Consider the following 12,651-nt stretch of genomic DNA (forward strand, 5'->3'; position numbering starts at 1 on the left):
TGATAAACTTTTGTCAATTTTATCATAAGGGATTCAATACATTTTCCTTCCAGAAAAAGCATATCTCTAGAATTCGTTAAACTAAGCACAAAATGTGCCTGGGTAGGGGGTACTGCTTAAAGAGTAACTGCTGCCCATACATACATACATACTCTCTGAGGATGACAGGTAAAGGTAGAATTCCCCTGCAATGGAGCCATCTGGAAATACCCCTTCCCTTCATGCTCAAGCTACCACCAGGCATGCCTGATACCAAAAGCTCCACAATACATTTGCACGAGGCTAAGCTTGCTCGTCTACCACTGCAGAGGATTCTAGTCAACCTAAAGTGTGTCCTCACAATGATAGCCCATTACAGGGAATGACATTTAAATTTCCTGAGGATACTCAACTGGGACAACCACCGTTTTTGTGCTTTCAATGTGACCCTACCTTGGCCAAGGAACAAGGAAACAAATTTTCTCTGAAATTATATATTTCTTTCTAACTTCTATGTATTGTTCCACAGTTTCTTACATTTTCTATTTATTTTGATTGCTCAATGTTAACTCTCCCAAGGTTTTATCTGAAATAGATTCTGCTTGAAGGAAAGACGTGTTAAAAAAGTTCCTCCTCCAGCTAGATTCTTCAGAGAAGGGAAAAATGGCAGTCAAGGGTTCAAGGATTATATTCTGGTGGATATATTCAGAGATGTTTTGAGCACAATTACCTCTGAGGAAAAGATAGCCCCCCACGCACTTCAACACTAAAATCAGGCATTATTTGGAATTTGCTCTAGAAATGACTTTAAAGTTTTTTTTTAAAAAAGTGGGGAGCCTCTGTCATTAGTAGACTTAGGAGCCAGTAAGATAAATGGACTGCAGGCAAATATATGTATATATGTTATATATGTAGGATTTCTTTTCCTTTCCCATACTTTAAATTAACCAAAGCTGTGGTGAATGTGGGGACAGCATGATTCAAATTATGGCTTAACGTGAAAAACCAAAGGCTGCATCTAATGCTTTTAATAGGGTTTGAACCACAAGGGCTGAAGCTCCTCTTGTGATGTTGCAGAACAGCTGCAGACTTTCCTAGAATTGGTCTATTTTTGATGAGTCTCATCAGAATCCTAATAATTGATGATTAGGATTTTAGAAGATAAGTTAAAGTTCCTGTTTCTGAAGGTGCTGTTATGGGAGCTTAGAGGAACCCAATTTAGGTATCTTGCTGGGTATGGCTTTAAAGAAAAAGGCCGCTTCCTTCTTCCTCAACTAGGAGTAGTTCAGTTGTTGTGGATTGTTTGACAAGAGGTCACATAAGTGATGAACACAGGCAGTTCATTTTTGTCAGCTTCAGGCCCTACTGTTGTTTTTTGATACCCTAGAGGATCAAGATAGCAAGAAAAGAACCTTTGGGCTGTAGGACAGGGGCCATCATAGTTACAAAGGACTACATTTAAAATAATTTAGCTTTTATGTATATTTTATATATTTCAGTGTTTTTTCCATTAGGAACCTTGCTTCAAAATAATGTTTTTTATTGAAGTAGGAGGAGGCGCAAGAGTGCTGCAGAAGAGTAGACTCTAATTGTAAGTTCAAGTTATGAGGGTGCTTGCGGGAGAGTTTTTGTCAGCACACCATAGTTCTTTTATGTTACATACATATGTTTGACTTAACTTTCCAATTTGATTGTCTGTACATAGAGATGAAGTGACTTGTTCAGTTTCACTCTTTAGTGCTAACTGTCCAAAGTAGGGTGTAGAACTGATGTGCCTCTGTTTAAAGGTTAGAAACCCAGCTACTAGACCACATCTGCTGCGACAGAATGTCACACCAAGTCGAGTTGGTATTGATGAACCACTTTTAGCTCTTCTACAATTATGTGGTACAAACCGGCTAGGTTATCTGACAGAATATCTGGCTAATGGTCCAGTGGGCTTCTGTAGCTAGATTGTGGTAAAGCACTTTCATCCAGGGTATGGCACCTGTAGTGCAGTGTGTTTCAACCGTGTCTTGATACTTGTGACATCCTTCAGGAGTACCCCTTCCATCTCTCTGCATTGTGAGACCACAGATAACAACTTGATCATAGCACACACTTTTGTTCTGGCAAATTATGTATGTGAATGAATTGAAAAACAAAAATTGAGAAACCATACTGGAGGAAACCAAATCATGGAAAAACAATTTTAAGGGAAAAAGAGATACAAGTAAATTGAAAAATACAGGTAAGATTAGCGACCCCGGTGGTTATAACGCGCTATATAAGTTAAATAAATAAATAAATAAATAAATGGGCTAGGGAAATGGAGAAATGGGCGGGAAGTGAGGGGACTTATAGATTATGTTTGGCTCGACGCAGTGACAATGAAAGATCGCATGAATGGGCCCGGGCATGGATGGCTCTCCTGGACTTGTTCAAATGTTCGGTTGTGGGAGATGGGGGAGATCCGGTGGGGGATGACGGGGCCCCGGTTCCTTGAGCGCCCTCTGCAGGGCTTCCCCCCTCTGCTCTTGAGGTACTCTCTGTTGGGATTCCCGGGAGGTGGACTCGACGGGTGATGACTGCGATTTTGATGTACATGTACTTCTGATAGGTACTGGCGACATGCTTGGGTGGGTGGGTAGGGAGGAGGGGCTCGTTGGGGGGGATGTTGGGGGATGGGGTGGGGGGTATTTTGGCTATCTCGCACGCTCATGGTGGATTACTCCTGTGGATGCACTACCTAGTAGAACGGACATTATTGGGGTGAATGCTGTACAGATGTAGCTTATGTGCTGGGATGGGTATTGCAAGATGTCCTGATTTGGCTGGGGGGCGGATTATGGGAGACGGGGATTGATTGCATTTTGTTCAATGAACTAATAAAATTTGTTTAAAAAAAAAAAAAAAAAAAATAAATAAATAAATAAATAAATAAATAAATAAATAAATAAGGATAGATACATTTAAGGTAAAATCCAAAATGACATTAAACCTGGTTGTAGTTTTTGGGTAATGAGGGGAATTTGCGTACAGGGATCGGTGATTTTTAGGAGTGAATAGGGATTTACAGGGGTCAAGGATGGATGAAGTCCAGCCGTGGAAGAGTTTTTTTTAAAGTACGGGGATTGGTAGAGGTTAGAGGTGGGGAGGGATTTTTAGGAAACAGGAGTTCGTGGAGTTCAGGGTGGTGAGCGGTTTTTAGTGCTCACAAAATTGTTGGCGCTTAAAGTTGGTGAGAGGTTTAAGGGTTTGGGATGAGTGGAGTTTAGGAATGTTCAAGAGTTTTTAGGGTTCAATATGGGTGGAGTTTAGTGCTGGAAGGGTTTTTAAGGTTCAGTTTAAGTGTGCTGAAGGGAGTTTTAGAGTGTAAAAATCAGTCGTGTCTAGACGTGGTGAGAAGTTGGAGGGGTCAGGAATAGTAGAGTTTATGGGCTGAAAGAGTTTTAGGGTTCAGGAATGGGTGGATTGTTTGGTGGTGAGGGAGTTTAAAGAGTTCAGCGATAGGTGGAATTTAAGACTAGTAAGGTTTTTTTAGGGGACAGAGTGGGTGTTGTTTTGGGTGGTCAGGGTTTTTGGTTGCAAAGGGGTTTAAGGGTTCAGACATGGCTGGTGTTTGAGTTTAGGAATAAAAAGGGGGCTTTAGTATGCAAGAATATGGGAGTTTAGGGACTAGGAATGGATGTAGTTTCGGTGTGGTGAGGGAGTTTCAGTGTTTGAGGATGGGTGAAATTTAGGGGTAGAAAGCACTTTTAGGGTTGAGGGGTAGGTTGAGTTTAGAGGTCACGGATGGGTGCAGTTTAGGTGTGTTGTGGGCTTTTTAGAGAGCAGGGATTAATGGTGTTTAGAGATTGAGAAGGGGGTCAGGGATGGATGGTGTTGATGGGTGGTGAGGGGTCCGTGAGGTAAGAGCCTCCAAAGTAATTATTTGACAATATAAATCTGAAATAATGTCCCCTGAATAAAATCACAGAAATAAATAGCTCTGAAAAAAATGCTTTTGAATGTAAGATCAGCAGCTATTCCATTTAAACCTTAAAACTAAGCATGCACGAGCCAATAGGAGAAGAAAGTCATTCTATGAATTAGTTTCTTTAAAATTACAAATGCCGTTGATGCTGCAAATTTCCATTGAGCAGTTTAGGTGAAATGGATTCTCAGTGATGGCATTTCTATGAGATCACATAAAACCCTGGGGAATACTTTGTGCATTACCCCTTCAACACTACCAACCAGCAGACCCTTCTCTGGGTAGGGACATCGTCTCAAGCTCCCAATGCAGCTACCGTTGCAACTTGAATGAATAAAAGTGTATGTAATTTGACTTAAATATCTTGAAGGGATCTTGTCCTACCACCACTAGTTACACCATTTCAGAAGGGACCGAGAGGATAATATAAAACTGTTATACTATACTATGCTACTATAATATAATACTTAGTTTTCTGTCTCCTGTCTCACTCCTTGGTCTGTTCTTACCTGGACAGTGTCATATCCAATGACCCCAGTCATGCTCCCCTTGCCATAATGAATTGAAAGATTTTCATTGGTGGACTGGAAGGTGGAGGAGCTGGAGGGGTCAAACCTATTGTGATTTACTGTGGAGACAAAAAAGGGTTCATTATTCCCAATCGTCAGAAAGACAAAATGAGTCCATTGGCAAAGCTTCAGGAACTCCCCAGTGTGTGATATTAATATGTGACTACAAAAGTCCTCCTTTCTGGGAGAAATGTAAGGTCCAATGACATTTTCAGATCATTAGAACAGACAGAAGTATTAATATCTCCTACGGACGCTCCGCAGAATCAGACAGACCATTCGCTCATTTTAGAATTTCATACTGGGTTTGCAAGATAGAGAGTTGGCGTTGGGTTTGTGTGGGCTTCCATGATCCATGACCCATTCTAGCCCCGTCTGTCGACGCCCACACAAGTAGCCACTTGTTCCTGTGACTGAAAGCTGCACCCAATCAATCAAAAGTATCTTTATTCGGATATTAAAACATCCATAAAAGAACAATGTTTTACACATTTCACATATAGTAATCTGAACAATTCATCTTAAAATATTAAAAAAGAAAACATATCTGATGGACCATTCCAGGATATCCATTGGGCTCAGGATTTAAACTAAATTTCATGTTAAAAGTTATAAAGTGCAGTGCGATGACATCTGTACAGGTAGGGAATACCAAACTTATAACAGTGAATAAAATACAGTATCGTAGTTCATATAAGATCAATCACGTTAAAAATAAGCCGTAGCCTAATTAAAACAAACATCTTATAGCATCCCAGGTACTGTAAACATTACAGTTCATCCTTTGTGTAAACTCCATGAATCCTCTCCTGTTCTGTGTACAATGTAAGACTATCGTACGGGGGGCCTTTTAATCCGGATGCCTACAGCGCCCGGCAATTAAACTCACTTACATCTCCCCTCTAGATTTCCTCAATTTCACGGCTAGTCTTAAAAAATTTACAGTACAGAACAGTGTGAAGGGTTCCACAGCCAGTTTTAAGTATAAAAGGGCCACAAAATGTAAGGTATCCTGTGGAGATCCTAGATCGCAGCCACAGGGACCCTTTGTACCAATTTCTTTCGTGTACCCCGCGGGAACTGCTAAAATATGATGTAAAAGATCCAGTCTAAATCTGGTCATTAAAAATCTATCATTTTTGTTATAGATTAGTGCCAGGTAGGGTTCGAGACCTACAACAGATTTAGTTAATATATGAGATCTCACTGACCCCATTACAGGCAGCCTACAGAGACCGCTATTGACCTTATATTCATTTTTTTAAATCTCAGCACATGGACTCAGTCTTGGTCATTCTGGGGCTAGTAAGATAAACCTCGAATTCCAAAAGTCTTCAACTTGGCATCCTGCTACCTTGGCCCCTAAATGTTAGATCAATCACTGAAGTCAGTCATTTTCTGTTCTGCCCTAAATGCCCACACAAATACAAAATACAAATTCAGGCATCATACACTCTTCTCAAAAAATCAATAAGCCTGTGCCTACCCCTTTAAATGCTCATTCCCTGGGGTCTGAAATATGTGAAGTGTTAAGTGCTCATCTTGCCTTCATTTTATTTTTTGCTTTCTCAAGCTTGCAGTACTAAGTTCCGTGTTTCTGCTTACAAATAAAGGAACACAAATACCAGAATTCAAAGAAAAAACAAACACTAGCAATGCCAATAGGTCTCGTTTTACTATAAATGCAAGGCAGGCATACCCAAATGTTAGCATGATAAAGCAAGATCTATTGGTGTTGTTTGTTTATATACATCTTGATTCTACTTTTTAGGAGCAGTGTAATCACAGAACATTGGGGAGATGGTACTTGGCGTAACCAAGATAGCCGCCACATTCTAGAGCTCCATGAGCCAGTGCTTGAACTGTGACCTTACCTGACTCTTTGAGGTTCCACTACTCTTATGATACCCAGATTGGAGACTCCAAGCAACTCACTCTGTTCTCTCTTGGAACCCAAAATGCCCCCAACGTTGCAGCTGTCCGCAACCTCACGCTACAGCTGTGACCCCCACTGGGCAACCACAGAGTGCCTCCTAAGCCCCCCTCAATGGGGCTTCTAGTGGCAGAAAAGAAAACAGGTACAGCAGCGGGCACCAACAGGGTCTTGTGAGCCCCCTTCACCGGGGCTCTTCTGGTGCCATTCACAGGCACCAAATGGGTGTGGTCTCAGCTGCACTCTCCAGGGCTTCTCTAGACACTTCCGGTCTTCCTCAATGTTGGGCGGCACTTCCAGGGCCTTTTACGGCCTCTCAGATGGAAGCTCGTGCCTCAGGCTGGCCCCTCCCCAGCACAAACAACAGATGGCAACTGAAGGACTTCGGTCAGACTCCCCCGAAGTCCGAGACCACACGTGGGGCTCACACCGCTGCTGCAGGAGCCCCGCCTCCAACCAGGAAAGGACCAAACCTGACTTCCGGCCGTGTGCTTCTGCCCTGATAGGTCCCACAACCAGGCAGCCCGCCTGGCTTCCTGGCTGCCACAGCACAGAGGGATCCCCCGTGTTGGGATTCCTTCTCAGGGGAACTCCACGATGGGGCGGGCTGCACAACACAGCTCTTTCAAGCGCTGGAACTCCTGGCACGTTCCTTGCACCTTGGTGGTGCAAGCCCACACCTGGGGCTCCAACCTCAGAGGATAGGGGGCGCTGGAACTCCTGGCACGTTCCTTGCACCTTGGTGGTGCAAGTCCACACCTGGGGCTCCAACCTCAGAGGATAGGGGGCGCTGCTCACGTTGCAGGGCAGAAAGCGCCCCTCCCAAGTACAGCAACATGATCTCCCTGTCGGGCCAGGGTAACAGGCCATACGAGCTGCGCTCGCCTGATGCTCACACCTGCAAGCACTAGCATGGATCAGGTAGCACTTCCCTCCCAGATGTGAACAGGCAGGCCAGCACACTGGGGCTCCAAAGCTGCCAGCAGACCCCTCAGCTGCCTAGCAGGGCAGCAAGTCCATCCCCACCAGCAGTTCCTCCTGGCAGGCTGGCAGCCTGCTAGCTGCATGTAAGCACCAAGCAGCACCCAAAAATCACACAGACATGGGGGTCACAGCCCCAATGTTTATATCAGCCAGGTCTTTGTTCTGCCCTGGCACAGGGCTTGGGGATCCAGTCCCAAGTGATTCTGGGGGTTAATGAAGCATTTTCTATACAGTACTCACACCCTCCTTTGTCTGGTTAAGCTCTGGCCCCAGAAACATCACAGGGTGGCGGAGCCAGTATTGTATCAGCCAGGCACATACCTATTCAGGGTCAGGGGCTACTCCTCCCACTACTCCAAATGCAAATCTACCTATTCAGCCTAGCGCTGACTCACCCTGCCCCTCTGGAGCCACACACCTCACCAGCCCCTGTCACTCCAGCACCAGACATGCAATACACATCAGGCAGGCACAAAGATACATAGCACACAGAAATGCCAACTTCTAAAAGTGGCATTTCTAAAAGAGTGATAATAAATCTGCGCACACTATTCTGCAGAATGTATTATTACTATTCCAAACATACCAAACTTGACCACGCTACTCCTCTCATATCAGGAATTACACTGAAACACTTCTCAGAGAATCCCCAATGCATTCCTATGAGAGGGCAGCCTCACAGCAGTGAGAAACCAAAATGGCGTTTTGTCACTACTAGAACATGTCACACAATTAAGGTACATGTCCTACCTTTTACCTAAAATGCACCCTGCCCATAGGGCTAGTTTGGGCCAACTTAGGGGTGACTGATATGTAGTAAAAGGGGGGGGGTCACAGACGTGGCACTCACTTTATGTGCCATGTCACAGCGGCAGTAAGCTGCGCGCACAGGCCCTGCAATGTCAGAGGCCTGAGACAGGTTTGAAAGGCTACTTTGGTGGGTGGCGCAAGCAGCGCTGCAAGCCCACCAGTAGCATTTAATTTACTGGCCCGAGTTTATTAGATACCACTTTACTGGTGACTGATAGGTAAAGTTAATACGCCAAATAGTTGTAGACCAATCTTACCATGTTTACCCCAGAGAGCACATGCACGTTACACTGGGCAGCAGTGCTAAAGTGCCCAGAGTCCTGACACTACCAACACCATGTCAGAAAAATGTCTGTGCTGAGTGCGTGTTGTTGTATAAGCTTTAGCTCGACAGCTTGTGTCATAAAAGATATAAAAAGTAAATTATGATAAAATAAGAAGTATAAAAATAGACAATTCATGCAGCAGCTTGTTACAATAACAAACAGCACATTGTTCATCGTGATTCACAGCTACAGTGAAGGAGCAGTATAAGATTCCGCAAATCATTGGTAAAAGACAATTGGCACAACATCACAACAACAACACGTACTTAACACAGTGTGTAAGGGAAAGAAGAGCATCACAGTATTTTACTGCTACCTTCTACTTTTGACTGGGCCTAACACACGATGCCCAACAGAGCTTTTAATCGCTTTTTCAACCCGCTCAGGACTGAGATGCAGAGTAATTATGTACAATAAAGTGCATGTGCCTAGCAAGTGAGCGCGAGATGAGTTACCATCCTAGGAGCCCTTGGGCACCTGTGTATGAAGCCCATCCTGCTAGATACTGTGACATCCCTATCTGAGTGTATGTTTACCCGAGGAAGCACAATGCATGAATGTAATGGTGTTGGACAGTGTGTGTGCTGTGTACATGCACTGAGAGTAATGGTACATGAAATGGTATATTACATGGATGACCCTGGGTTCCATTTTGGAGGATTCAGGTCTACATGGAGAGGACATGAGGAGATAGAGGAGTCCCCGGGACATGATTTGTGTACTGCCGCCTTCCAGTGGTCTGGGTGAAACACACGGGGAAGAGAGAAATAGGCTTCCCCTATACACTTGAAAGAGTGCTCCTCGATTCAGTGAGATATCACAAGGAAAAGGCCTTGACACAGGTCAGGAAGGAGAGGGAGCTGATAAGGGAATTATAATGAGTAGGGCTGGGAGCCCGGGATTAACCTTTTGATGCACATATCACTGCAGCAGACATCCAGGTGTGAACTCTAGTCACTCCCATGCCCTGTGTTGTGGGAGTATCAGCTTCGGAGACTCTCCTGCTGTGACAGACGGTCTTTCAAGAGGAAGATGGAGATATCTATAGCTTGCACAAACATGAGCTCCAGCAGTGCCAGAGAGGGTCTGTCGTGATTGGCCAGGGAGCTTGTGGCTAGTCATTCTACACATTGCTGGAAATGTTGAGGAGCGGCTGGTGCTGGAGCGCAGGTGAACCTCAGGAGCTGGTCTGGTTACCCGTGAATCTGCCGCTGATGGAATATGAATACTACTATTAGTGCATGTGTTGCCTTCAAGAGATACTCACAGCAAGCCGGGCTTGAGCAGTACACAGATGGGACCCAGAGATTGGCTGAACCGGTGTCAAAGATCACTTTGAAGTCTTGGGGCGGAGTCCCAATGGAGATGGTGCCGTAATAAGTGGTCTGCTGGGCAAGAAGAAGATCATTTCAAAGGTAATTCCTAATATAAACCTTTTTGAAACTTTAGCTGCTTTGTAATAAAGTCTGAAGCGCTCATGACAGATACAATATGCAAGGACTGTAACAGTGAGTAGAGGTGGTGTTCTCATTTTCTAATAGTTAGAAGAGCAACAGTACAACGTCAGATTTCCCTACGCAAAGTCAGATTGTTTTATAGAGTGGCTTCTATGCTGGAGTTATGGATGAGGGGCAGGGGTCTCTCAAGTTCACAAGGGTCTCACAAGTTCACAAGGGTCTCACAAGTTCACAAGGGTCTCACAAGTTCACAAGGGTCTCAGAGTTTCACAAGGGAGTCACTAGAATCCTCTTCCATGTCGCATTAATCCACAAAGTACACCTCGTTCAACTCCTCTCCCCATCCAAACTATACATTTAGGAAATTCTTTAAAGTTTACACTTATCCGTTGTGAAATACATGCGCAGCATTCACTCCAGTTCTCAAAGAAAAGACCAGTGATTCTGACCACCTTTCTCAGTACGATCCTGACTTTCTCCAAATCACCTAAAAATTGCATTTTCTCTTGCAGAATTGATTTGCGCTCCAATCATAGCATGTAAACAAACTTCTTTAATCAGATCCTTGGACAAGGCACTCCAGCTCTCACACTGGTTTCCTTATGTCTTCACATCATCGCCTGCTTTCTTAAATCCTCTGTCATAAAAACCATTCTCTAAAATAATTCCATCTGTCCACGGGGAACTGCTATGATGTCACTAATGAATGATATCATTCTCTCACATTTCTTTCTCATTTTACAATTTACAGTCTCTTCACTTCTCAAATGGTAAAGTCCATTTCTTATTCAGCAAATCAGAAAGCACAAGACACTACACGGATAATACCTGACCCAAATCTCATAGCGGAGATAAAGATGAAACTTTTATCCCTGAAGTCATCCACTCAGGTCTGGAGAAAGGATGTGATTGTGTTGGAATGTCTTCCCAGGTCAACCTTCAACTTGGATAAATGAAACTGTCAGAAAAACTATCTTCAATTCAATCAATTTTTTTTAGAATGAATTGTCACAAGGATATGGGGAGTTCTTGGTTAGGGATCTTTTATCACTGGTCAAGCATATTCTGAATTCATGAAAAGACATATAGATACTCAAGGTGCGGTCCGATTGTTAGCTTTACTAGATGTCATTTATACTCTTAATTTACCTATGTTGAGCTGATTGGTGATGATAAAGTCTTTCGTTTCTGGAGGAAGTGCTGAATCTAGAAGAACCTCCACTGGGTGTAGCATGGTGGAGAAGGTTCCACTATTGGGGTCTTAGCCAGACTTGGGTTGTGTTTCTCCTTTTCCCAAGGAGATGCCAAAATGAATGAAAGGATTCCCTTTTGATGCCCATGGTTTACACCACACTTCTCGTTGATTAACCCCCATTGTCTCCTGCAAACAGCTATCAATACCCACATTTGGAAAATTACCTCTTTGAACAATGTCTTTGGATAATTATATATAAAATGTACATCTTATTACAAGTGCATTACATCCTATGGCACTTACAATGCGACGGGTGGGATATACGTCACGTTTCCAGCAGAGAAACTTGTCCATCAAACTCTGAATCAGGCACCATGTTGGTTATGCGGTTTCTTTGCTGTTAGTTATGCGGTTTCTTTGCTGTTTTCTCACACACATTTTTCAATATCCCAAATGAAGCAGGGACGTTTTTGACTAAGGAATAATGAAGGAAGCCAGCATGGACTAGAGGTGTTTCACTCATGGCGTATGCCTATTCTTCCCTGTATGCGGGTGCATGCCACTCCAGTCTGCAATTGTTAACATTTTCTTGTTGAACTTGATTTACTACTTTTAAAAAAGCAATCCAATATGCAAACAAATTAACAGTCACTGCAAATCACATGCAGTGAACTGAAGCTGTGTGATGTCAGGAGCCAGGCTCTCAACATGGGACAGGAAGTGGGTCTTAGGGGGCCCTAGGGCTTTGCAGATGTCAACAAGGACAAAGGAGCTTCCTTGGCATGGACCAAGAGGGTCACAGCGCGGGGAACACATCTCAGACCTGCAAAGCACTAACGTGCTGCTCACAACGGGGTAGGATCCAAGTTGCTGATTGCCCATTTTTTTACTTTTGGGGAATGTTTTCTTCACCAGATCCTAATGTATGCCTCTGCTGGAGGCTGCTGGGACTACAGTGAAAGGGGTCATCTGGTCGGGAATAGAGCCTTAAAGGAATGTATGATGATACCACGCATACCAACACAACGCGGTATTTTACATCACGGTTTTGACACGATGTAACCATTACGCGTTGTAATGGTTGCGTGGAAAAGGATGTTTCCCCCTTGAAGTAGGAGTTGTGTATTGCGCACAAGTGGCGAGAATCTCCATCAGGAGTTACACCCTGGATTTGTGAATCCGATTGTGTAGTAATTAATTCTGCTGCATGAATAAATGTCCTTCTTTTTACCAAAAAACAAGCATTCACCAGGGTGTTTGTTTGTTGACTGCTGACATATGATCTCCTACCCCTCACACTATCCCTTGAGAGATTGTTTTTATCAAGGAAGGAGCCCTTTTCTTCACAAAACACAATTCTTCCTGTAATGTACGCATCCTTGCAACGTGGTGCAAGGGTGGCTGCATTGACACTAGGATGCCTGAAGTGTGCCACCGCTATAG

The 12,651-nt window shown here is 43.8% G+C and overlaps 1 protein-coding gene across 1 annotated transcript in view; it reads right to left on the reverse strand.

Moving 5' to 3' along the window:
• Nucleotides 1-12,651, reverse strand: part of LOC146806321 (pepsin A-like) — a 97,139-nt gene that overhangs the window by 16,590 nt on the left and 67,898 nt on the right. Inside the window, exons 3-4 of the mRNA XM_085623525.1 lie at nucleotides 9,824-9,941; nucleotides 4,444-4,562 (exon numbers count right to left, since the gene is read on the reverse strand). Of these exons, the coding sequence (XP_085479651.1) occupies nucleotides 4,444-4,562; nucleotides 9,824-9,941 (237 nt within the window). The remainder of the gene's footprint in view (nucleotides 1-4,443; nucleotides 4,563-9,823; nucleotides 9,942-12,651) is intronic.

The sequence above is a fragment of the Triturus cristatus genome, chromosome 8 (assembly GCF_964204655.1).
Source record: "Triturus cristatus chromosome 8, aTriCri1.1, whole genome shotgun sequence".
Taxonomy (NCBI): Eukaryota; Metazoa; Chordata; class Amphibia; order Caudata; family Salamandridae; genus Triturus; species Triturus cristatus.